The sequence below is a fragment of the Muntiacus reevesi genome, chromosome 1 (assembly GCF_963930625.1).
Source record: "Muntiacus reevesi chromosome 1, mMunRee1.1, whole genome shotgun sequence".
Classification (NCBI taxonomy): domain Eukaryota; kingdom Metazoa; phylum Chordata; class Mammalia; order Artiodactyla; family Cervidae; genus Muntiacus; species Muntiacus reevesi.
Window position 1 is genome coordinate 158913572 of NC_089249.1, and position 25030 is coordinate 158938601.

Below are 25030 nucleotides of genomic sequence, written 5' to 3' on the forward strand. Positions count from 1 at the left end.
GGAGCCTGGTAGGCTACAGTTCATGGGGTCGCTAAGAGTCGGACACAACTGAGCAACTTCACTTTCACTTTTCACTTTCATGCACTGGAGAAGGCAATGGCAACCCACTCCAGTGTTCTTGCCTGGAGAATCCCAGGGACGGGAGCCTGGTGGGCTGCCGTCTATGGGGTCGCACAGAGTCAGACATGACTGACGTGACTTAGCAGCAGCAGCAGCAATGGAGGCAGAAGAATGGATAATCTGGAGGATGGAATGGTGGAAATCATTACCTCAGAACAGAATATAGAAAAAAGAATGAAAAAAAATGAAGATAGCCTAAGAGACCTCTGGGACAACATTAAACACACCAACATTCACATTATATGTATGGGTCCCTGAAGGAGAAGAGAGAAGATATATGAAGAGATAACAGCTGAAAATGTACCTAACATGGGAAAGGAAGTAAGTCAACTGAGTCCAAGAAGCACAGAGAATTCCAGGCAGGATAAACTCAAGGAGGAACATACTGAGACATATAGTAATCAAACTGAAGAAAACCAAAGACAAAGATGAAATATTAAAAGGAACTAGGGAAAAACAACAAATAACATACAAAGGAACTCCCAAAAGGTTATCAGCTGATTTCTCAACAGAAACACTACAAGCCAGAAGGGAATGGCACGATATATTTAAAATGATGAAAGGGAAGAACCTAGCAAGATTCTCATTCAGATTTGATGGAGAAATCAAAAGCGTTCCAGACAAGGCAAAAGTTAAAAGAACTCAGCACCACCAAACCAGTTTTACAACAAATGCTAAAGAACATCTCCAGGCAGGAGACACAAGAGAAGGACAAGACCTACACATAATAAATTCAAAACAATTAAGAAAATGGTAATAGGATCATTCATATTGATAATTCTTAAATGTAAATGGATTAAATGCATCAACCAAAAGATGAAAACTTGCTGGGTGGATGAAAACATGTGCATGTATGCACTTCCACTTACCACATGACTCTATTTAACCCCTCAAACTGTATGTAATTATTTGATATGGTTAAGTTAATCATGTTTCCATTATAGCTTGCAATTGTAATTATCTTTTTATTTTTTCATCTGGCTATTGATTGTGAAAACTGATAAACATTTTTTATTCTTGTGGTTATGTAACTATTATTTGCTTAATACCATTGCATCATTATTAGCCAACAGAAAATAACAGAATTCTTTATTACTAAAACTACCATTTAATAGAAAAACCTGTAATCAAGTTATAAAATCCAGATACATATCAGAATTATCTTGGACTTTTTTGAAAAATACAAATGCCCAGGTATTACTTTTTCTCTCCATAGCTCCAGATGTGTTTCTAATGAGCAGCCATGTTTAAAAACAACTGGATTATATGATGATCTTTTACTTTTATCTAGTTTGCTTCACTTTTTCTACTTCATATTCAGTACTCCCATTTAGTTTATGTTTTCCAATTTCTCCATCTCTTTTGTTGTTTCTCAAGTCTTTATCAAATATAGCAGGAAAGTTCTTGCATACATAAATATATAGAGAGTATGTATAATATATATATTTTAGAAAATTTATGAGTTTTTGCATGGCTAAAAACTGTATGACGTTTTGATTCCATTTGTTTGACTTAGTATAAATAGAATGCTAAATTTTTAATTTTTATTCACTCAAAACTTTGATATAGATCCATGTATTTTGGCATCCAGTATTACTGTTAAAAATCTGGAAAATTTATGGTCTTAGTGATTAAAAGAATTTGAATGAAGCTTGACACTTCTAATTCAATTCTGAGAATATAAAGAAATACTATGTAAAAAAAAAATGCAGGAAATTAACAGAAGTCCAGATTTTGTTCAAATTTCACAAAACTTTATGCTAGTGTCCATTATTTGTTTTCATACGTTATTTAAGAGCCCACATTATATTTAATTGCACTGAGCAGTTCCAGCTGTATGCAACAAATTCTAGTAAATTCTCTTTTGATTATTATTCTATTACAAGTATTTTCTAATTTTCCTTATTATGACTTCTTAGATACACTCATTATTTAAAAGTGGACATTTACTTCCAAATGCATGGGATTTTTTAGAGAATCTTTAATATTAATTTCTCACATTGATATTAATCTCTCATTAAATGCTTTCTTTGCAATCACCCTCTGTGTTTTATCAGTCTTCTAACTTCATTGAGGCTTTCAACGGCTAAGTCAAAGATTTCTCTTGGTAAATGTCACATTGCACTTGAAAATATGTTGATTATTTTCAAATATCTTTAGATATTGACTTCTAACATTATCCCATAGTGATGAGAGAACAGATTCTATGATTTCAATACTTTTAGACTATGATATGTCTGCACCTTGTTTCATACCCCTGAATATGTTCCAATGTCTCCTAGTTCACAGTCTATGGGAACCTGAATAGAATTTGTATCCTACTGTTGTGTGAAAATTGTGTAAGTCTTAATTATGTTGAATTGGTTAATAGTGCTTTTCAGGTCTACCATATCCTTCTACTTCTCTGTATATTCATTCCATTAATTTTTTTTTTTTTTTTTTAATATTATTTTATTAGTTGGAGGCCAATCACTTTACAACATTTCAGTGGGTTTTGTCATACATTGACATGAATCAGCCATATAGTTACATGTATTCCCCATCCCGATCCCCCCTCCCACCTCCCTCCCCACCCGACTCCTCAGGGTCCTCCCAGTGCACCAGGCCCGAGCACCTGACTCATGTATCCCACCTGGGCTGGTGGTCCGTTTCACCATAGATAATATACATGCTGTTCTTTCAAAACATCCCACCCTCACGTTCTCCCCCAGAGTTCAAAAGTCTGTTCTGTATTTCTGTGTCTCTTTTTCTGTTTTGCATATAGGGTTATCGCCACCATCTATCTAAATTCCGTATATATGTGTTAGTATACTGTAATGTTCTTTATCTTTCTGACTTACTTCACTCTGTATAATGGGCTCCAGTTTCAACAAAGGAAACTATAAGTAAGGTGAAAAGACAGCCCTCAGATTGGGAGAAAATAATAACAAATGAGGAAACAGACAAAGGATTAATCTCAAAAATATACAAGCAACTCCTGAAGCTCAATTCCAGAAAAATAAACGACCCAATCAAAAAATGGGCCAAAGAACTAAACAGACATTTCTCCAAAGAAGACATACATTCCATTAATTTTTGAGAGTTTGACATTGAAACTCCAACTAAAAGTCTTAATTTATTACTTAAAAAATAACTGCAATATATAGTGGAACTACATATAACTTTTTTCTGTAAAAAAGACCAAAAAGTGCAATGAAAGAAATCTGTGTTTTCCAAAAAAAAAATGATAGTGTGGTATTGGTGAAAGAACAGACACATAGATAATGGAACAGAACAGAGCACCCAGAGATAAAGAAATGCAACTATATTCAACTCATCTATGACAAGGGAGCTTAGGCAATTCAACGGAGAAAAGATAGGTTTTTCCAGGAATAGTGCTAAAACAACCAGATGTCTGTATGCAAAAAAAACCAAAACAAAACCCCACAGAAGAATCATCTAGACACAACCTTTCACAAAAACTAATTCAACATGGATCACATAAATGATCCTAATGTAACATCTGCCTAAATATAAAGCACAAAACTATCAAACTTTTAGAAGATACATAGGGGAAAAGGAAGTGATCCTGACTTCGGTGATGAATTCTTAAGATGTGAAACCAAAAGCATGATCAATGAAAAAATTAATAAATTGGACTGCATTAAAATAAAAAGCTGCTCTGCAAAACACACTGTTAAGAGAATAAAAAAGACAAGCCATAGACTGGGAGAAAATATTTGCAAAACATGTTGTATTTTGGATACAAAAGACTTGTATCCAAAATAAACGAAGAACTTTTAAGCTCAACAATAAGAAACAAACCAGTTTTACAAGGTGAAAAAGATCTGAACAGACATCTTACCAATGAAGATACACAGATGGCAAATGAGCACATGAAAAGTTGCTCAACATCATTTGTCATAGGGAATCATAAATTAAACCATAAAGGGATACTCATACACATCTATTAGAATGGCTAAAAACCTGACAATATCTAATACTAATAAGGATGTAGAATAACAGGAACTTATTCACTGTTAGTAGGAATGAAAAATGGTATAGCCACTTTAGAAGATAGTTTGGCAATTTCTTACAATGCTAAACACAGTCTTATTGTATAATCCAGCAACTGTATTCCTAAGTAATTACTCAGTTGAGTAGAAAACTTTCTGTCCACATAAAAACTTGTACATAGAAGCTGATAGCAGCTTTATTGATAAATGCCAAAACTTGGAACAGCCGATGAACCCTTTAGTAGGTGGGTGAATATAACTGTGGTACATCTAGACAATGAAATTATTCAGCACTAAAAACAAATCAGTTATCAAGTCATAAAAAAATGGAAAATGAATGGAGTCTAAAGGCAAAAGGAACTACATATATATACTCAACTCTCGTCTATAAAGATGCTTCCCATGGGAGTATGGGGAAAACAATTTTGACACTGCTACTATGTACAGTGGAATTGAAAAACTAAATATATATGGATAATGGGTGGTTGGAGCCAAGTTTTTCATCATTTGAGTGGAAGCTTATAGATCAGCAAGGGGTGGTAGTAAGGAATCTTCCTGCCAATGCAGGAGATGCAAGAGACATGGGTTCTATCCCTGGGTCAGGAAGATCTCCTGGAATAGGAAATGGCACCCCACTCCAGTATTCTTGCCTGGAAAATTTCATGACCAGAGAAGCCTGGTGGGCTATAGTCCATGGGGCTGCAAAGACTCAGGTACGACTGAGCACCTGAGCACACATCAACCAATTTGACCTAACTGACACTTAAAGAACACTACCAAACACATTCTTTTCAAGTAAACAAGAACATTTACTAAGATCATATTCTGGTCCATAAAACAAGAAGATCCAATAAATTTTAAAGAATTCAAGACATACAAAGTATGTTCTGTGAGCATAATGAAATTTAATTAGAAATCAATAACAGAAAGACCTCTGGAGAATCTCCAAATATTTGGAAACTAAACAACATACTTCAGAATAACTTGTGGATCAAAGCAGAAATGCAAAGGGAAATTAGAAAAGTATTTTAAACTAAATAAAAATGAAAATATATCAGTTAAAGCAGTTCGATAGCAAGAAAAACGTATCACTAAATAAATACCTGTACTAGAAAAGAATGAGGGCCTTCCCTGGTGGTCCAGAGGTTAAGAATCTGCCTTGCAATGCAGGGGATGCGGGTTCGATCCCTGGTCGGAGAACTAAGATCCCACACGCCATGGAGCAACCAAGCCTATAATGCCACAACTACTGAGCCCATGCCACAATTAGAGAGTCCATTAGCTGCAAGGAAAGATCCTGCACGATGGAATGAAGATCAGACACAGACAAGTAAATAAATATTTTTAGAAAAAGAAAATTCAGTTCAATGACCTCAGTTTTTACCTTAAGAAATTAGAAAAAGAAGAGCAAATGAAACCCAGAATAAAGGAAATCACAAAGATAACTGAAGAAATCAATTAAAAAACAAAGAAAACCTATTTAACCCGAACTATGAATGTCCTTTTTCTCCTCTGCTTGCCTCTGTTTGAACACTTGATGGCATTTACCAGAATTAAGGGCACCATATGGTAAACATCTTTGTTTCAGTGTCAATGAGGTAAGTACTTATTAATTTATCATTCTCTCATAGCTCAGTCAGTAAAGAATCTGCCTGCAATGCAGGAGACCCAGGTTCAACTCCTGAGTCGGGAAGATCCCCTGGAGAAGGAAATGGCAATCCACTCTAGTATTCTTGCCTGGAAAATCCCATGGACAGAGGAGCCTGGTGGGCTACATTCCATGGGGTCACAAGAGTCAGACACGACTTGGCAACTATCCACCACCACCACCACCACCACCAAGGTTTACACATTTGTTCATTAGAACATTTTAGAGTTGGTTCGCAATTCAATGTCTTATATACCAAACATTGCCAACATCACAGAATGGAAATGGCTTGCAAGTTATGGGAGTAGTCACCAGGACATATCCAAAATCAGGTCTCTAGGTGTGAGACTGTAATCTTTGGCAAAAAGCATCCCTGTTTCGGGGGTAATTAACAATGGATTCCTACCACCTGGAAGTTGATGAAATAATAAACTCATTATAACATGTATTCCTCCCAAATGCCCAGGCTCCAACATACTTTTCAAAAAATATACTATTCTGACACTAACTGAGTGTAGTTCAATTCTGACACCAACCTCAAAGAGTTAGTACAGACCCAACAGGTTAAGGGCAAAGTCCTTAATAAGACTGCCTCATTTTCTACATCAACCATTTATCTTGGGAGGAGGGAGGTACCTGTACTTCTGACCTACTGATTATAAATCTGGAGGTTTCCATGCCTGCCTTCCTTCCAGCTACAATAATTCACTAGAACAACTCACAGAACTCAGAAAGTATCATATTCATTATTACAGTTTATTAGAAAGTATGTACATAGGTGAAGTCAGGAAAGGAACGTAGAGCTCCTGTGCACCCTCCTCATGGAATCTGGGTGCGTCCTGCTTCCTGGCACAATAAATGTGTTCACCAACCGGGAAGCGCTACTATAAGCTTTGGTGTCTACAGTTTTCATTGGAGTTTCACTACGTAAGAACAATTGATTCCATCACTGGCTAAACAATGAACTCAATCTCCAGCTCCTTCCCCTCCCCATGAGGTTGGGTTGAACCAGAGTTTCAACTCTCTATTTATGTGGTTGATTTTCCTGGTGACAAGACTCCATCCTGGAGCTATCTAGGGGGCCTCCTTGAGTTACTTCACTGGCATAAGACTTTCTCAGAAAATTCCAAGGTTTTTAGAAGCCCTGTGCCAGGAACCTGGGATAAATACCATAGAAATTATTTATTATACAGAAGCTAAGGTCTAAAATGTTTGTGCCTTTTTCTATACTTTCCAAAATTCATTTTACCAAGAGACCAAAAATCACTAATATGAAGACTATGACAGAATAGAATCAATATAATTTGAATTGGTCTTCTTTTGAGGGAAGATAAAGATGCTAACATTTTGAAGAAAATAATTAAATTGATCCTTCTTATTGACTTACATCTACAGTTCTGGCTCTAGGGGGAAAAAAATTACATCATTGAGAGGAACTTGTCCTTGAAAACAGCCAGAAATCGCTCAAGAAGGACAAAAAATCTGATAGAAAACCCAGCAGCCCAAGAAGCAGGTTTTTTCAACTTCACCAAGCAGTTGGAAGAAATAGTTCAAAGACAAGCAATCATCCATCCCAGAGAAACAAGTTACAATAAAAGATAAATAGACCTGGGAGCTGTCAGCTACAAATTGGCACTTGCCATCTACCTCTACAAGGATCAAATTATGAGCCACTGCAGCTGATCATCAACAACCCCTGAAAGAAATTCAGGGTGGAGATCAGAAATGAGGCAATCTGTGTTCTGAGAAAAACTGGCAGAACAGGTCTTCATATTGTTAGGTATTTTGAAGAGAAAATTTTATGAGCCCAGTTCATGCATCTCCTCATATCTAGAAAAGCACTAAAATCCTTCACGGTGATGACTGTTCCTCGTGATCAGCAGTAACCTTCACAAGACTAGCAGAAAACTTCTGCAAAAATATGTGCTTGATTGCATGTATTCCTTGGTTCACCAAAATCACATATATACTGACCTTTCCCCCCATCTCTTTGGAGCAGTTTCTCCAAGCTGAGATGATATTTCCTGGGCTACAGTCCTCATTTTGCCCCAAATAAAACTTAACTCACAACTCTCACGTTGTGCAATTTTTTCAGTTGACAGAGCAATCAGCTGACCCTGAACCAGTTGCTTCATTTACACAGTTTAACTAGTAATAAAGTAATATAACTATATAGCAAGCACCTATATAAATACCATCCAGGTTAACGATGCCATCTTCCAAAATGCCTTCTTCTAGTCAAACCTTTCCAGTCAAAACACCTCCCCTTTCCCATTAAAGGTAAACATTACCCTGACTTTTAGGGCAATCATTTCTTTACAGCTTTACCAACTAAATAGGCATCCTTAATACCTGAGTTTAGTTTTTCTCAATTAAAAACGTTGAGATATAGGGAATTCCCTGGTGGTCCAGTGATTAGGACTCTGTTCTTCCACTGCCAGCCCAGATTCGATCCCTGGTTGAGGAATTAAAATCCCACAAGTTGCGTGGTGTGGCCAAAAAAAAAAAAAAAGAGAAGATACAATTCACATGTAATAAAATTCCTTTTAAACTGCACAGTGTAGCAGTTTTAGTACATTCTCAAAGTTGTGCAAACATCACGGGACTATCTACTTCCAGAACATTTTTATCACTCAAAAAAGAAACTGCACCTGTTTCCTAAGACTGGCAATCACTAATCTACTTTCTGTTTCTATGGCATCATCCATTCTGGACATTTCATAGAAATGGAATCATACAATATGTGACCTTTTGTGCTCTAATCTGTTTTTAAACTTCACCTAAGAAAATGCCAAACTGTTTTTGCAAAATGGATTACCAATGCATGGTTCCACCAGTAATGCTTAAGAGTTCCCATTGTTTCATATACTTATCTACACTTGGTTCTGTCATTTTAATTTAAGCTATGTCTGATGGTAACAGAATGGTATGTCATTGTGATTTTATTTTGCATTTCCATAATAACCAATGAGATTAAAGTATCTTTTCACATATTTATTGGCCATTTAGATTGCTTTTGTGAACCACCTGTTCAAGTCCCTCGGCCATTTTTCAATCACACTATCTTTATGTGTCCTTTACAAAAAAATCCCTTTACGTATTACCAATTCTCTTTCTGTCCTTTTTAAAAAATAAATATGTTCTACTGTATATCTTCTAAATGTTTAGTGTTTTGGTTTTCCAATTTAAATCCACAATTCATATATATCAAATTTTCACATGTGTACTTTAAATATCTTCAGTTCAGTTCAGTTCAGTCGCTCAGTCGTGTCCGACTCTTTGCGACCCCATGAACCACAGCACACCAGGCCTCCCTGTCCATCACCAACTCCCGGAGTCCACCCAAACCCATGTCCATTGAGTCGGTGATGCCATCCAACCATCTCATCCTCTGTCGTCCCCTTCTCCTCCTGCCCTCAATCTTTCCCAGCATCAGGGTCTTTTCAAATGAGTCAGGTCTTCGCATCAGGTGGCCAAAGTTTTATTTATTAATTATATCTAACAGAAGCTGAAAAAAAATTTACCATTCACCTGAAATTGATTTTTGTGAAGTAAGAGCTAAGTCTTTCAATTTCCCCATATGAATGTCCAATTGTCCCAATGTTGCCACTGTCATAAATCAAGTGACCACATATATATGGATTTGTTTCTGTGATCTTCTTTCTTCTTTCCCTAAATTTGTTCTCTTCAATTTCATTTAAGAGTATCATCACTCATTAATCATCTGAACAGGAAATCTGGAGACAATTAGTTTTAATCCCTGCTGATCTGACCGCATAACTTTTCCCATATTTATATATTTTCTACGTTTCTAGTACTCCCTTGCTTACATCTTGACAATGGCCAGGGCCTCTAACTGGTCTTTTAAAAATGCCAGCATATCTTTACTTTTGTATTTCCATACATCCTGGACATACATTTAGTATAGCTCTTAACAAATTAGGTGAAACTTCACTGTCCCTGTGGACACAGCTTTCCTTGCAGCTTTCTCAAGTAATGACTGCTTGCTTTCACCCTCCCCTTTGTACCACCAGGCCTTAAACATGGGATAGTACCCTGCTGGCTCCTCATATTCTCAGGCAGGCACTCTCCAGCCCTACTTCTCTCTTGAAGTCAAGATTAATATATTGATGTGCCCATGCCTGTGCCTAAAAGGCATCTCAAACGTAACATCTTTAAGGGTTCCAAGGACCAGAGGTCCTGGAATCAAATGGCTGATTTGGGGGGATATTTCTAGATGGCACAGGAGAAAGACTGTGTTAGTATTTGGAGAGAAGGAAGAAGGAAATTATGGAAACAAAGTCTAAATATATAGTACAGGGCATATGTGACCAAGGAAGTTTGGAGGAGAAACTCATTGGAAGATAGGTTCAAAGAACTAAAAGTTCTAAGAACTGAAAAGAACCTCAACATACATGTATTCAAACTACCAAGAATAACAGAAGAGTTAGAACTGAAGAGTAAAAGTGAGTCAAGAACTAAGATATTTACAGTGGCAATAATGGTATTTAATGATAAGTGATAGTATTTAATGGTATGAGATTCAAAGTTTTGGGGCACTAAGAAGAAGAGAGGGAAAATACTGAAAAGACAAGAACATCTACTCTCCCTTTCAGGCCCAGTGATCAGAGGTCAGGGAGGCGGTAAGAGGGTAGCAGAGAGCCAGTATTCTAACCCTTCCCTCCTCCCCAGGATTTCATTAGAACTAGACTGAAGGACTGAGTCCAAATGGTACACTGGAAGTCCTCAGAGTCAGAGAGAGATGAGAAAAAAAGTCAGAACAGGAAATGTTCAGAGGTTTACAGGAACTAGGAATATAGGAGATAGAAGGCTCAAATATCTGGGGGTTCCGATCAGTCAGGGATAATGAAATTAGCCCATAGTGGATTCAAGACAGGTAAGAGATGGGAAGACTGCAAGAGTTAGGGAGTAAAGAGGAGTGGATTACTGGAGATTGCTCTTGACCCTGCATGACAGGGGCTGAAGGCTTAAGGAAGACACACTTTTAGTCCCATTATACCAGTTTAGAATCAGATGACATGGAACAAACATCATATAAATACACTCACTGACCTGTTAAGTTTACTCTGAAAATACGATTCAGCAAGTTCATGTCTACACATTTTTAGACAGTCTTTTTTTCTCAGACAGTCTTTATGCATATATATACTGGCATGCTGCAGTCCATGGGGTTGCAAAGAGTCAGACATGACTGAGTGACTGAACAGACTGACTGATGCATATATACAAAAAGAATATGAAGAAGGATGTTTGTTGCAACACTAGCTAAAATAGTGAAGAACTGAAAACAATTTAAATATTTGTGCTAGTTATCAATCAGATATTTCTAAAATTCATCATTTAATACCTTCTCTGCCACAGAGGAGAGAATTCCTTTCAGTTCAGTTCAGCCGCTCAGTAGTGTCCGATTCTTTGTAACCCCATGGACTGCAGCACGCCAGGCCTCCCTGTCCATCACCAACTCCCAGAGCATACTCAAACTCACGTCCATTGACTCGGTAATGCCATCCAACCATCTCATCCTCTGTCGTCCCCTTCTCCCCCTGCCTTCAATCTTTCCCAGCATCAGGGTCTTTTCCAATGAGTCACTTCTTTCCATCAGGTAGCCAAAGTATTGGAGTTTCAGCTTCAGCATCAGTCCTTCCAATGAATATTCAGTACTGATTTCCTTTAGGATGGACTGGTGAATCTCCCTGCTGTCCAAGGGACTCTCAAGAGTCTTCTTCAACACTACAGTTCAAAAGCATCAATTCTTCAGTGCTCAGTTTTCTTTATAGTCCAACTCTCACATCCATACATGACTACTGGAAGAACCATAGCTTTGACTATACAAACCTTTGTTGGCAAAGTAATGTCTCTGCTTTTTAATATACTGTCTAGGTTTATCATAGCTTTTCTTCCAAGGAGCAAGTGTCTTTTAATTTCATGGGTGCAGTCACCATCTGCAGTGATTTTGGAGCCCAAGAAAATAAAGTATTTCACTGTTTTCATTGTTTCCCCATCTCCTTGCATAAAGTGATGGGCCCAGAGGCCATGATCTTAGTTTTTTGAATGTTGAGTTTTAAGCCAGCTTTTTCACTCTCCTCTTTCACTTTCATCAAGAGGCTCCTCAGTTTCTCTTCGCTTTCTGCCATAAGGGTGGTGTCATTTGCATATCTGAGGTTATTGATATTTCTCCCAACAATCTTGATTCTAGCTTGTGCTTCATTCAGTCCAGCATTTCACATGATGTGCTCTGCATATAAGCTAAATAAGCAGGATGACAAAATACAGCCTTGATGTACTCCTTTCCCGATTTGGAACCAGGTCCATTGTTCCATGTCCGGTTCTAACTGTTGCTTCTTGACCTACATACAGATTTCTCAGGAGGCAGGTAAAACTTAAATTTAATTTAAATCTTAAATTATCTCTTTAAGAATTTCCCACAGTTTGTTGTGATCCACACAGTCAAAGGCTTTGGTGTGGTCAATGAAGCACAAGTAGATGTTTTCCTGGAACTCTCTTTTTTTTTTTCTGTGAGCCAATGGATGTTGGCAGTTTGATCTCTGATTTCTCTGCCTTTTCTAAATCCAGCCTGAACATCTGGAAGTTCTCGGTTCACGTACTGTTGACGCATTTTGAGCATTACTTTGGTAGCGGGTGAGATGAGTGGAATTGTGTGGTATTTTGAACATCCTTTGGCATTGCTTTTCTTAGGGATTGGAATGAAAACTGACCTTTTCCAGTCCTGTGGCCACTGCTGAGCTTTCCAAATTTGCTGACATATTGAGTGCAGCACTTTCACAGCATCATCTTTTAGGATTTGAAATAGCTCAACTGGAATTCTATCACCTCCACCAGCTTTGTTTGTAGTGATGCTTCCTAAGGCCCACTTGACTTCACATTCCAGGATGTCTGGCTCTAGGTGAGTGATCACACCATTGTGATTATCTGGGTCGTGAAGACCCTTTTTGTATAGTTCTTCTGTGTATTCTTACCATCTCTTCTTAACATCTTCTGCTTGTTTAGGCATTTCATTTATAGTAAACACATTAAACTTTCCCAGTAGAGGGCGCTGGAGGGACACTGTACAAGGAAGAGGCTCAGGGTGCAGTCCCAGCAACTACACCGCCCTGTCAGTGTGGCAGTGAGGACAGGCAGGGGTGCTCTGACCAAGCCACATGCTGTCAACCTTGCATCCCAAACCTGACCTGGTGATCACCTTTCCATAGCCCTCCCTGAAATGACACTGTATGCTCCAGGCATGCCCATACTGGTACCCTGATGCCCTCTGCTCGCTGGTTCACCCCTTGTACTCTAGGGTTTGTCTTCCACGTTGTTCCTGAGGGATATAACATACTCCATGCCACCCTCTGTGCAGGCCTGGATACTGGCTGCTATGCCAGTGTTCTGGAGAGCTGCCATGCTGATTGCCCAGTGGCTGTGGGCCGGTTCTGGTCTTCTTTTATTGTCACAGTTTATAATTCTATTAAACTTCATCTGTTTAAATCACTGTGTGGTTTCTGTCTCCTAATTAGACCCAGACTGCTATAATGTCCATCAATAAGAAAATTAGTAAGAATGTCTCTGAAAGGCTCATTAGTGGAACGGACACAGTTGAGAAAATAATCTCTGACCTTGAGGAATGATACTAGAAATTTCTAAAACTAAAAAGAGAGAGAGAAAAGACTGAAATTAATAGAACAGAATATCCAAGAACTGTGGGACAACTACAAAAGGTGTAAGACTTGTGTAATGGAAATGACACAGGAAGAAACAGAAGAAATATTTGAAACAATAATGACTGAGAATTTACCCCAGTCAATGTCAGACACCCAACCACAGATCCAGGAAACTCAGAGAACACAAAGCAGGATTAAATGCCAAAAAAAATCCCCCTACACCTAGCATACTATATTCAAACTTAGAAAAAAAATCAAAGACAATGAAAAAAAGCTTGAAACAAACCAGATGGTAAAAAGATCTTATCTACAGAGAAGAAAAGAATTATATTCTACTTCTCAGACATCTTCCACACAAGGGAGTTAAGAGGGAAAAAATCCCACCAACCTAATATTCTGTACTCTACAATATTATTCTTCATAAGTAAAAGAGAAACTAAGACTTTCTTAGATAATCAAATATTGAGGGAATTTGTTGCCAACAGATCTGCCTTACAAGGAATGTTGAAAGTTCTAAGAGAATTCCCTGGTAGACCAGTGGTTGGGACTTGGAGCTTTCACTGCCCTGGCCCAGGTTCAATCCCTGGTCAAGGAACTAAGATCCTGTAAGCTGTGCAGCGTGGTAGGAAAGAAAAAGTTCTAAGAGAAGTAAAATGATATAGATCAGAAACTTGGACCTACATAAAAGACAACAGAGGGTAAGATGGCATCACCAACTCAATGGACATGAGTTTGATCAAGCTCCAGGAGATGAAGGACAGGGAAACCTGGCATTGCTGCAGTCCATGGGGTCACAAAGAATTGGACACGACTGAGCGACTGAACAACAACTATATCAACGCGAGCGTGCTAAGTTGCTTTCTGACTCTTTGCGACCATATGGACTGTAGCCCACCAGGCTACTCTGTCCATGGGATTCTCCAGGCAGGAATACTGGAGTGGGTTGCCATGCCCTCCTCCAGGGGATTTTCCCAACCCAGGGATCAAACCCACATCTCTTACACCTTCTGCAATGGCAGGCAGGTTCTGCACCACTAGCACCACCTGGGAAGCCCAACTATATCAATAATCACCTTAAATGTTTATAGTCTAAATTAAAAAGATTGAGACTCTCACATAGATTAAAAAAAATAAAAACAAGGCCCAACTAAGTGTAGTTTTACAAGGAAGCCTTTTAAAATATAAAGGAGGTGGGAGGGGGGATCGGGATGGGGAATACGTGTAACTCAATGGCTGATTCGTGTCAATGTATGACAAAACCCACTGAAATGTGAAGTAATTGGCCTCCAACTAATAAAATAAAATTTAAAAAAAAATATATAAAGGCACATATAAATTAAAAGCAAATGGATAGAGTAAGAAGAGACCTGCTAACACTAATCAAAAGAATGTGGAAGTAAGTACATTCCAGACAGTTTGGGGAAACCCAACCCCAAGCAAAAGCAGTGCTAAAGAATTATCAAACTACAAGACAATTGCACTCATTTCACAGGCTAGCAAGGTAATACTCAAAATCCTTCAAATTAGGTTTCAACAGTATTTGAATCAAGAACTTCCAGATGTACAAGCTGGATTTAGAAAAGGCAGAGGAACCAGAGATCAAATTGCCAACATTTGTTGGATCATAGAGAAAGCAAGGGAACTGCAGAAAAACATCTACTTCTGCTTCATTGACTATGCTAAAGCCTTTGACTGTGTGGATCACAACAAACTGTAGACAATTCTTAAAGAGATGGGAATAGCAGACCATCTAACCTGTCTCCTGAGAAACCTGTATGTGGGTCAAGAAGCAACAGTTAGAACCTTACATGAAACAAGTGACTGATTCAAAATTGGGAAAGGAGTACGGCAAGGCTGTCTATTGTTACCCTGTTTATTTTAACTTATATGCAGAGTACACCATGCAAAATGCCAGGCTGGATGACTTACAAGCTGGAATCAAGATTGCCGGGAGAAATATCAGCAACCTCAGATATGCAGATGATACCACTGAAATGGCAGAAGGCAAAGAGGAACTATAAGAGATTCTTGATGAGGGTGAAAGAGGAGAATGATAAAGCTGGCTTAAAACTCAACATTAAAAAACTAAGATCATGGCATCCAGTCCCATTATTCATGGCAAATAGAAGGGGGAAAAGTGGAAGCAGTGACAGATTTTCTCTTCTTGGGATCCAACATCACTGAGATGGTGACTGTAGCCATGAAATTAGAAGACACTTGTTTCTTGGAAGGAAAGCGATGGCAAACCTAGACAGTGTATTAAAAAGCAGAGACAACACTTTGCCAACAAAGGTCTGTCTAGTCAAAGCTATGGTTTTTCCAGTAGTCATGTACGGATATGAGAATTGGACCATAAAAAAGAATGAGCACTGAAGAATTGATGCTTTTGAATTATGGAGAAGACTCTTCAGTGTTCCTTGGACAACAAGATCAAACCAGTCAATCCTAAATGAAATCAACCCTGAGTATTCATTGGAAGGACTGATGTTAAAGCTGAAGCTACAATTATTTGGCCACCTGATGCAAAGAGTAAACTCACTGGAAAAGACCCTGATGCTGGAAAAGATTGAAGGCAAAAGGAGAAGAAGACAGCAGAGTATGAGATGGTTGGACAGCATCACTGACTCAATGGACATGAACTTGGGCAAATTTCAGGAGATGGTGAGGGACAGGGAGGCCTGGTGTGCTGCAGTCTATGAGGTGCAAAGAGTCAGACACAACTTATCGACTGAACAACAACAACAACAGATTTAATTGAAAAGAATTCACCCATCTGCTTTCAGATCACAGTAGAATTAAACTAGTAATCAGTAAACAGAAAGACAACTGGGAAAACCTCCAAATATTTGAAGATTAAACAACACAGTTCAAAATAACACACAGGTCAAAGAAGAAATCTCAACAAAAATTTTAAAGTATTTTTAAGTAAATAAAAATGAAACTACAACTTACCAAGTTTGTGCAATTGGGGTGAGGGAGTGTGAGGTACACACTACTGGAAATAAGACAGGCTACAAGAGGGATTTCCCTGACAATCTGTGGTTAAGACTCTGGGCTTCCACTGCAGGGAACATGGGTTTGATCCCTGGTAGGGGAACTAAGACCCTTATGATGCATGATGTGGCCGAATAAAAAAAGATATGCTACAAGGATGTATTGTACAACATGGGGGAATATAGACAATACTTCACAGTAATTGTAAATGGAGTATAACCTTTAAAAATTGAATCTTGGGACTTCTCTGGCAGTCCAGAGATTAAGATTCCATGCTTCCAATGCAGGGAGCGTGCATTCAATCTCTGGTCAGAGAACTAAAATCCTACATGCCCAAGTTGCATGCTGTAGCCAAAAAAATAAAAATAAAAATTGAATCTTGATTAATTAATTAAGGAAGATTTAAGATTAATCACCTAAGCCTCCACCTTAAGAAGCCAGAAAAAGAGCAAATTAAAATTAACATAAGCAGATGAAAAGAAAAAATACTGGAGCAGAAATCAATGAAATTGGAAACAGGAAATCAATAGAGAAAATCAACAAAACAAAAAACTGGTTCTTTGATAAGATTCACAAAATGGACAGGCATCTAGCCAGGCTAACTAAGGAAGAAAATAGAGAAGACACACATCACTAACATCAGAACAGATACTTTATTACTACAGATTCCACGGGCATTAAGAGGATAATAAAAGAAAATTATGCACAACTCTATGCCCACAAATTTGATACCCAGATTTAAATACACCAATTACTTAAACACGAAACCTGCCAAATCTCACATAAGAAGAAACAGACAATCTGGATAGGCTTATAACTATTAAAAATTTAATCAATAATTAATAATCTTCTAAAACCGAAAGCAGCAGGTCCCAGATAGGTTCACTTGTGAATTCCATCAAACATTCAAAAAGAAATTATACCAATTCTCCACAATCTTCTCAAGAAGACAGAAGTGGAGGGAATACTTTCTAACTTATTCTATGAGGCCATCATTACCCAAACACCAAAACCAGGCAAAGACATTATAAGAAAAGAAAACTAAAGACCAGTATCTCTCATGAACATGGAAATAAAATCCTCTGCAAAATATTAACAAATCCAATCCAACAATGCATAAAAAAATTATACACCATAACTAAGAGGGTTTTAACGCTAGGTATGCAAAGCTAGTTCAATATTTGAAAATCAATTAATGTAAACCATTATACCAATAGCTAAAGGAGCAAAATCAAATGATCACATCAACAGATCAGAAAAAGCATTTGACAAAGTCTACAATCCATCTATTAAAAAAATCTTTCAATAAATTAGGAATGGAAGGGAAGGTCCTCAATTTGATGAAGAACATCTACAAAAATGTACAGCTAACATTGACACTTACTGATAATAAACTTCAAGGTTTTCTGCCAAAATCAGAAAAATGGCATGACTATATCTTCTCACCACTGCTTTCCAACATCATACTGGAAGTTCCAGCTAATACAATAAGCTAAAAAAAAGGAGTTACAGTGTATACAGACTGGGAAGGAAGAAAGTATAAAAACTGTCTTTGTTCACAGATGACATAATGGCCTCTGTAGAAAATCTGGGGGAAAAAATCAACAAAAATCCTTCTGAAACAAGTAAGTGATTGTATCAAAGTTGCAGGATACAAGGTTAATGTACAAAAGTCAACACTTTATACCATCAATGAACAAGTGGAATTTGAAATTAAAAATATTACCAATCACATTAGCACCTCCAAAATGAAATAGTTAGGTATAAATCTAACAAGTTATAGATGTACAAGGTCTACATGAGGAAAATTTAAAAACTCAGATGAAAGATATCAAAGAAGAACTACTTAAATGTAGAGTTTCCACGTTCACGGACAGGAAGACTCAACACTGTCAAGATGTCAGTTCTTCCCAACTTGATCTGTAGATTCAATACAAACACAATCAAAGTCTCAGCAAATTACTTTATGGATGGAGAAACTGATTCTAAAGTTTATAAGCAGAGGCAAAAGATCCAGAATATCCAACTCAATACTGAAGAAGAAGAACAAGAGTTGGAAGACTGATATTACCAAACTCAGGACTTACTCTAAAGCTACAGTGGTCAAAACTGTGTGATGTTAGAGGAAGAACAAATAGATTAATTGAGTAGAATAGAGCCAGAAACAGACCCAGAATAATATAATTAATGCTTGACAAAGGAGCAAAAGTAATACAATAGAAAAAAGACATTCTTCCTAACAAATAGTGCTGTAATGACTGGACAGCCACCTGAAAAAAAAGAATAGATGCAAATCCTCATAAAAATTAACTCAAAATGGATCACAGACCTAATCATAAAACACAAAACCACACTCCTAGAATATAACGTAGGACAAAACCTTGATGACCTGAGACAGGACAATGACATTTTAGATGCAACACCAGATGTACAATCCATGAAATAAATAATTGATAAGCTGGTCTAGAGTAAAATGAAAAACTTCTACTCTGCAAGAGGATAAAGCAAGCCACAAATATTAATACTTGCAAGAGACATCTGATAAAGGACTGTTATCCAAAACATACAAAAATCCACTTAAAACTCAACAATAAGAAAATAAACAACCTGATTAAAAAGCAGGCAAAAGATGTGAAAAGACACATCATCAATGAAGATACACAGACGGCAAGTAAGCATATGAAAATACCATGTATCATGTGATACCATGTATCACTAGGGATAAGCAAATTGAAACAACAAGGTACTATTATAAATGTATTAGAATGGCCAAATTACAAAACACTGACAACACCACAAGTTGGAAAGTTTCTGTAGAGCAACTGAAATTCTCATTTGTTGCTGGTGGGAATGTCAAAATGGTTCAGCCACTTTATAAAACTACCCTTAACCATACAATCTAGCAATCACCCTCCTTCGTATTTAAGCAAATGAACTGAAAATTTATGTACACATGAAAACCTGTGAGAGTGGTATATCCAGACAATAGAATATTATTCAGCACTAAAAAGAAATGATCTGTCAAGCTATGATAAGATATAGAAGAAAGCTAAATGCATATTACTAAGAGAAATGAACCAATCTGAAGAGGCTACATACTATATGATTCCAATTACATGACATTTTGGAAAAGGCAAAACTATGGAGACAGTGAAAAGATTAGTGAATGTCAGGAGTTGGGGTACAGAGTGATGAACACATGGGACACAGAGGACTTTTAGGGCAGTAAAACTACTCTGCATACTACAATGGTAGATACATGTCACTATACATTTGTCAAAACTCATATAATGCACATGAAGAGTGAACCCTAATGTAAACTATGAGTTTTGGGTAATAATGATGTGACAATGCAGGTTCAACAGTTGTAACAAATGTACTATTCTGGTGCTGGATATTGATGGTGCAGGAGGTGGTTACATGTGTGGGGACAGGGTATATGGGAACTCTGTACAATCTGCTCAGTTTTACCATGAATCTAAAACTGCTCTAAAAAAAGTTTATTAATTAAAAGAAAAAAAAAAAACAACAACAATGAACTAGAAAGGTTCCACTTCCAGAATGGCTAAGTGCCTACTTAATTGACCTTACTACAGTTATAATCTAGTTATGTTGTTGTTGTTCAGTTGCTAAGTTGTGTCCAATTGTTTGTGACCCCATGAACTGTAGCAAGCCAGCTTCACTATGTCCCTGAGTTTGGTCAAACTCATGTCAGTGATGCCATCCAACCATCTCATCCTCTGCCACCTAGTAAATATTTAATACTGAACTAAACTGTATGAAATGAACCTACTTTAAAAACCATAGACCCCATATTATTCAACATATTCCAGACTTCAAAGTGAAAATAAAGAGTCTTAGAATATTCTGTGGATCCAAATATCAGGATGTATAAGATTTTAGAATTAACCCAATATGAAGTTTGAGCTTTCTCAACATTTGGTTAAGTACAGAGTCCACAGTCATGAACTGGGCTTTTACATCAGTTCTTCCTCCCTGGATCTGAGGCCTACCTAGATTTTCTGCAGTATTTAAGAGAGATGATGATGATAGCTAACATTTATGGAGTACTAAGCATGTACTAAGCATGTTATATGTATTAACATAAAGCTAGAGTCCGCAGACCCAGGCATGCTGAAGAGGCCAGATGATGTTCTCGATCAAAGTCCCTGAGTAGGGAAGATTTAGTCCTAAACTCTGTCAGGAATCTAAATAAAGAGATAATCATATCAGAGAGAAGCTGCAAGTAGCAATTACTGCCTGGCATTCACATTACAGTTGTGATGTTCAAGTTACTATGTTCAAGGTTTGGAAGTGCTAAATTAATTTCTACATGAAGAAAAGTCCAAGTCAGATATATGCTGAGTTTTTACAAAGTTCATGGTTAGAATGCACTATCTGAGCTAACAGCTAGCCCAGTTCATTTTGAGGGAAAAGTCCCTAAGCACAATGAGAGATCTGCTTTAAAAGCCAAGTAGGTCTAGTTCCCTGGGTCTGCCTGTGCTCTTGGTGGAGTCTTCTCATATTAGGGTTAGTATAGTAATTGAGAATTCTACTGATTCTTGGAAAAGGGTCATGAGCACACTGAATTGATGGATCTGAGTGAGTCTGATAAAGTGAGACACTTATCTCAAGGACACAGATCAGTTTCAGAATCACCTGATTCTTAGGGTGCTCAAACAACTATTCCTCATTCATCTGCACACTCTCCAAAGACACAGTAAACTATCAGCAAGGAGACAAACTCAAGTGGAACAGACCTGTCTTGTTTGGTTTAATGCTATACTGTTTCACTACTTTGGTACCTTCTTATTGCCCAAAGACAAGGCCTGTAGATTATCAAATTCAGGCAGCAATGGCTTCCTATGGGTCCAAGCCTGCTCTGTTTCTATTATCCCAAGGTCTAGAACTTCCACTGTAAACAGAATAGCAGTGAACAGTGCAGCAGAGCAACAACTCCTTCCACAAAGCTGAGTTCCCTGGTCTGACTCCCCTGTGATTTAAGAATACATGTCTAGACTAAAACACACACAGCTAACTCCAATGAGGTCATCTGCCTCATAATTTTTATATATTCCTTAGTCAGACACAAGTACATCAGTCCTTACACTACTTAGAAGAGTCCATACTCCAGATGAAGCTGAGTTTGAATGCATGAGATCAGTGATTCCACATACTGGAATTGAAGCAAATGTCAACATGAAACAAACAGTTCTCTCACTACTGTTGACTCCTGTTCTAACAGAGGGAAAGTTATTAAGAGTCCTATGAGGTGGGTCATAGAGGATCCTGCTGCGATTTATGTCAGAGAGTGTTTTGCCTATGTTCTCCTCTAGGAGTTTTATAGTTTCTGGTCTTACATCTAGATCTTTAATCCATTTTGAGTTTATTTTTGTGTATGGTGTTAGAAAGTGTTCTAGTTTCATTCTTTTACAAGTGGTTGACCAGTTTTCCCAGCACCACTTGTTAAAGAGGTTGTCTTTTTCCCATTGTATATCCTTGCCTCCTTTGTTGAAGATAAGGTGTCCATAGGTTCGTGGATTTATCTCTGGGCTTTCTATTCTGTTCCATTGATCTATATTTCTGTCTTTGTGCCAGTACCATACTGTCTTGATGACTGTGGCTTTGTAGTATAGTCTGAAGCCTCTATGACCCACCTCCCAGAATATTGGAAATAAAAGCAAAAATTAACAAATGGGACCTAATGAAACTTGAAAGCTTTTGCACAACAAAGGAAACTATAAGCAAGGTGAAAAGACAGCCCTCCGATTGGGAGAAAATAATAGCAAACGAAGCAACAAAGGATTAATCTCAAAAATAAACAAGCAACTCCTGCAGCTCAATTCCAGAAAAATAAATGGCCCAAAAAATGGGCCAAAGAACTAAACAACATTTCTCCAAAGAAGACATACAGATGGCTAACAAACACATGAAAAGATGCTCAACATCACTCATTATCAGAGAAATGCAAATCAAAACCACAATGAGGTACCATTACACGCCAGAGGGATGACTGCTATCCAAAAGTCTACAAGCAATAAATGTGGAGAGGGTGTGGAGAAAAGGGAACCCTCTTACACTGTTGGTGGGAATGCAAACTAGTACAGCCGCTATGGAGAACAGTGTGGAGATTTCTTAAAAAAACTGGAAATAGAACTGCCATATGACCCAGCAATACCACTTCTGGGCATACACACTGAGGAATCCAGATCTGAAAGAGATTTGTGCACCCCAATGTTCATTGCAGCACTGTTTATAAAAGCCAGGACATGGAAGCAACCTAGATGCCCATCAGCAGACGAATGGATAAGAAAGCTGTGGTACATATACACCATAAAATATTACTCAGCCATTAAAAAGAATTCATTTGAATCAGTTCTAATGAGATGGATGAAACTGGAGCCCATTATACAGAGTGAAGTAAGCCAGAGAGATAAAGACTATTACAGCATACTAACACATATATATGGAATTTAGAAAGATGGTAATGATAACCCTATATGCAAAACAGAAAAAGAGACACAGATGTACAGAACAGACTTTTGGACTCTGTGGGAGAAGGCGAGGGTGGGATGTTTCGAGAGAACAGCATCGAAACATGTATATTATTTATGGTGAAACAGATCACCAGCCCAGGTTGGATGCATGAGACAAGTGCTTGGGCCTGGTGCACTGGGAAGACCCAGAGGGATCGGGTAGAGAGGGAGGTGGGAGGCGGGATCGGGATGGGGAACACATGTAAATCCATGGCTGATTCATGTCAATGTATGACAAAAACCACTACAAAATTGTAAAGTGGTTAGCCTCCAACAATAAAAATAAATGGAAAAAAAAAAGAGTCCTATAAGGCAGAAAACCATCTGTGTGAGCCCTAATTCTTGGGCAAAGTAGGACAAAATGTTAATGGAGCCTTCATCACATGGTCCCAGATGACCAGAGTCATAACACACTCTCAACACACCAGAACAGGGGTGGTGGACCCAAGACATGCACAAGCCAAAAGTAATATTGACAGGTCAAGGCAAGAAATAACTAAGAGTCAAAAACAGACTGAACACACTCTCCCATAGAAAGCATGCCCATGAGTTCTGTCTGCTTCAGTCAGCCAAGTGAAGAAACAATATATTATAACATGATGAACCTCATGCAGTGAGAAGAGGAAGGAAATTGGGCATCTGTGACCACTTTTTGACCACTTTTTTATTCCACCTTTCTTAATCTTTAAGCACTCACCTGTGTGGCCATGGAGTGGTGAGTGTGGCCGTGGTAGTGTAGGTGACGTACTAGAGGTCACAATCAAACTCTTGCGGTTACTTGTCCGACAGCTGCAACGAAAACACAGATGTCAGTTATAACAGGGTTGCATCATGGGCCCATAGAACTTGAGTGGCTATCGAGAGACAAAGTCACATCATTTCATGAGCTGAGCAGTATAATACTTTGAACTGGGTTAGCAATTACTGTTTGCACAGTGAGATTTCATAATTTATTGTGTTCCATCTTGCAATAACTTTTGTCACTGCCTTGACTTTTATCTTGTATTGCCACTGCACTTTTCCAATGTGCAGGTTTTACTTCCCAAGCAAATATCCAAGGAGTTCCCTAAATGTCATAACCATGCACTAAATGGTATCTAATGAAGAGTGACCACTCCAAGTTTGATTCAGAAAACAAAAAACACAAGCTATAAATATTCTCATCTCTCAAAAAAATTAATGTTCTTGCCATAAAAATGAAATTATTAAATCTATCTTTGAAAAACTGCTTAATCAATTAATTAATAGTCTCATTTCACCATAAATTTCAGAGCAGGGCTGGGTTCCTTCTATAAAGTTGGCTTTCCTTTACATTTTAATGCCTGAGAATTTTTCTTGTGCTTGGAGAAAGTCAAATCATGTTGAAGAGTCATTTCATGCTCAACCTGTTATTGTAAAATATATGTAAATTTATTTGAAAGTTAGCCCATCTTTTAAAGGGATTAAAGAAGCCTGGTCATTTATATTCATCGAAACAAATATTTAGAGATTCCCTGGTGGCTCAGGTGGTAAAGCGTCTGCCCACAATGCAGGAGACCCGAGTTCAATCCTTGGGTCAGGAAGATGCCCTGGAGAAGGAAATGGCAACCCACTCCAGTACTCTTGCCTGGAAAATCCTATGGACGGAGGAGCCTGGCAGGCTACAGTCCATGGGGTCACAAAGAGTTGGACACGACTGAGGGACTTCACTTTCACTTTCTTTCAGACAAATATTTACTGAACATCAACTGTACACCAGGCACCATTCCAGGTGCAAGGGAAGCTGTAGAGAACAAAAGAAAATCTCTATCCTCAAATGGCAGTAAACACTGATATGAAGAGAGAGAATCTTTAAGAAACAGCAAAGAACTCAAGTAGGTGGCAGGAGGGGAAAATGACAAGGAAAAAAGTAGGTTATAGAAGCTATGGGTATAGACTGCAGCCAGACTCTGTAGGGCTGCCAGACTGCTGTAAAGAACTATTGGAAATGGGATAAGGAATCGCTGGAAGGATTGTGATCAATCTCAAGATTGTGATTAACCCATCAGGAATCATCCGATCACATCTCACATGCCC

At 38.0% G+C, this 25030-nt stretch overlaps 1 protein-coding gene across 6 annotated transcripts in view; it reads right to left on the reverse strand.

The window, feature by feature from the left end:
• The window catches only part of MAST2 (microtubule associated serine/threonine kinase 2), a 205195-nt gene that overhangs the window by 37601 nt on the left and 142564 nt on the right, over positions 1-25030 (reverse strand). For all 6 annotated transcript variants that reach the window (XM_065913949.1, XM_065913941.1, XM_065913930.1 and 3 more), the window contains one exon: positions 23673-23764. In XM_065913949.1, coding sequence (XP_065770021.1) covers positions 23673-23764 — 92 coding nt within the window. The remainder of the gene's footprint in view (positions 1-23672; positions 23765-25030) is intronic.